General features: G+C 47.4%; 1 protein-coding gene across 1 annotated transcript; it reads right to left on the minus strand.

The window, feature by feature from the left end:
• Window positions 1–1,443, minus strand: LOC122041149 (protein SRC2 homolog). Its single transcript, XM_042600745.1, has one exon. The coding sequence runs from the start codon at window positions 1,338–1,340 to the stop codon at window positions 240–242; it is 1,101 nt and encodes a 366-aa protein (XP_042456679.1). The 5' UTR covers window positions 1,341–1,443; the 3' UTR covers window positions 1–239.
• Window positions 1,444–1,879: the final 436 nt, after the last annotated feature.

Here is a 1,879-nt window from a genome sequence, read left to right on the forward strand (position 1 = left end):
TCAACACAAGACTGAATATAAGAGATTAGACGAGCATGCTGTCACAAGCTCCATTCAGCATGAAAAGGTTAAGTTTCATAATAACACAATTTCAGCTATTATCCATAGAAATTGATCTCAGAGACAACATATGCATATTGGAAAGAGAAATCAAACCAGGCATAATTTATTCATCTTGGCCTCTTGCAGCAGTATGCTTTGTGATATAAACAGAAGATGTAAATTGAAGTGAGAAGTGATTAGTAGTCAGCACGATAGTCACTGTAATCATCCCTGGCCGAGAAGTCATTCTCTACTCTCTCGGCGATCTTTTCTTCCTCATGTTTAAGCCCTTCCTCCAGCGCCAACCCGCCTAATGCTCCAGCCACCGCCCCAACTGCTATTCCTGTCGCCAGTCCTGCTCTGCCTCCTTTTGGTTTATTGTCATAAGAAGAATACCCGGTCGAGTAGCCCGCAGGTGCTGATGGGTCACCATAACCAGATGCCCGGTCATAATACTGATGGGCTGGGGATGAGGCAGGGGCAGGGACAGGAGCTGGGGCGGGAGCTGGTGGCGCAGAATAGTAGGCGGAGGCAGCAGGGGAATAGTATCCAGAGGAGTAGGAATCGGAGTAGCTCCCGTAGGGATATTGCGAAGGGTAAGAGTGGGACTGGGGCGGAGGCGGAGGGTGGCCGTAAGGAGGGAGAGAAGAAGGCGGGGCCGAGAAGGTTCGATAATCTCTAGCCGAGTGAGGCTGAGTATGAGGCAGCGGAGGAGAAGGCAAGGGAGGAGCGTTGGAGGAGTAAAAATAGCTGGAAGGAGGTGGCTGAGGAAAGTGGTGAGTGGGATCGGTTGGTTCAGGTGGGGGACTGGGGCGCTCTCGCAAGGCCACCCTGATCCGGATCTTGCCCTGGGGGCGGCCAGAGGGGCGACGGAGTTCGAGGGTTCGGATCAGGGAGGCCCCGCTGCTGCTGCCGCCGCCTCCAGAAGCGTAGGCGGCGAAGGCCTCAGCGTCGAGAAGCCCCGTGAGAGGAGATCTGGTGGTGCCCACGAGGGGTTTGGGGGTCTCCGAGGGCTTGGAGTGGAAGACGTCGAGGTTGAGGAACAGGAGGGTTTCTGAAGAAGGAAGAGGGAGGGGGAGGGCAAGGCGCTCGTTCCAGACGGGGCGGGTGGATCCGGCGTCGTCGGGCTTGGTGGCGGCACGGCGATCGGAATCAAGGTAGGCGACGACGTAGGGTTTCAGATCGCCGTTACGCCAGTTGACGTTCTTGAGGTGCTTGGCTGAGACGACGGTGACCTCAAGGTCGAGCGGCCTCGCCGCTGCCGACGGAGGCCGAGGGTGGCGCCGTGGAGACTCCATTGATTCGCGGGGGAGACTGAACGAAAAAGGTACGAGAAGCGATGGAATCGGGAGCGATTCGGTGGGCGAATAAACAGACGGCGAGGTTGCTCCACGACGTTTACGGATGTTTTTAATTTTATTTTATAATAATTATTAAAATTTATATTCTAATCTTTTCTAGAATTTTCATAATTATCGTTAACTTTCTAAACATTTTTATAATTATCTAAATTTATTGTGATCTTCTAGAATTTACAAATATTTTCCTATAATGTTCACACTTTAAAATCATCGATGATATTTTAAAAATCTAGAAAAAAATAGAAAGAGTAAGAGACCTCATAAATAAATTTTTTAAACATTTGAAAAACCCAAAGTACATTTTTCAAATCACAAGTCGATTTTTTTTAAAAAAATTGTTATTCTAAAACATTAAAATCACAAACAATTATTAAAAATGAAACTAAAAATCTTTATTTTTTTAAAAAAAACTTAAAGTCAGAAGAATTCCCAAATAATTTTTCAAGTATTCAAAAATAACTTTTCTAAATTTTCAA

This window comes from Zingiber officinale, chromosome 2A (genome assembly GCF_018446385.1).
Source record: "Zingiber officinale cultivar Zhangliang chromosome 2A, Zo_v1.1, whole genome shotgun sequence".
In the NCBI taxonomy this organism is placed as follows: domain Eukaryota; kingdom Viridiplantae; phylum Streptophyta; class Magnoliopsida; order Zingiberales; family Zingiberaceae; genus Zingiber; species Zingiber officinale.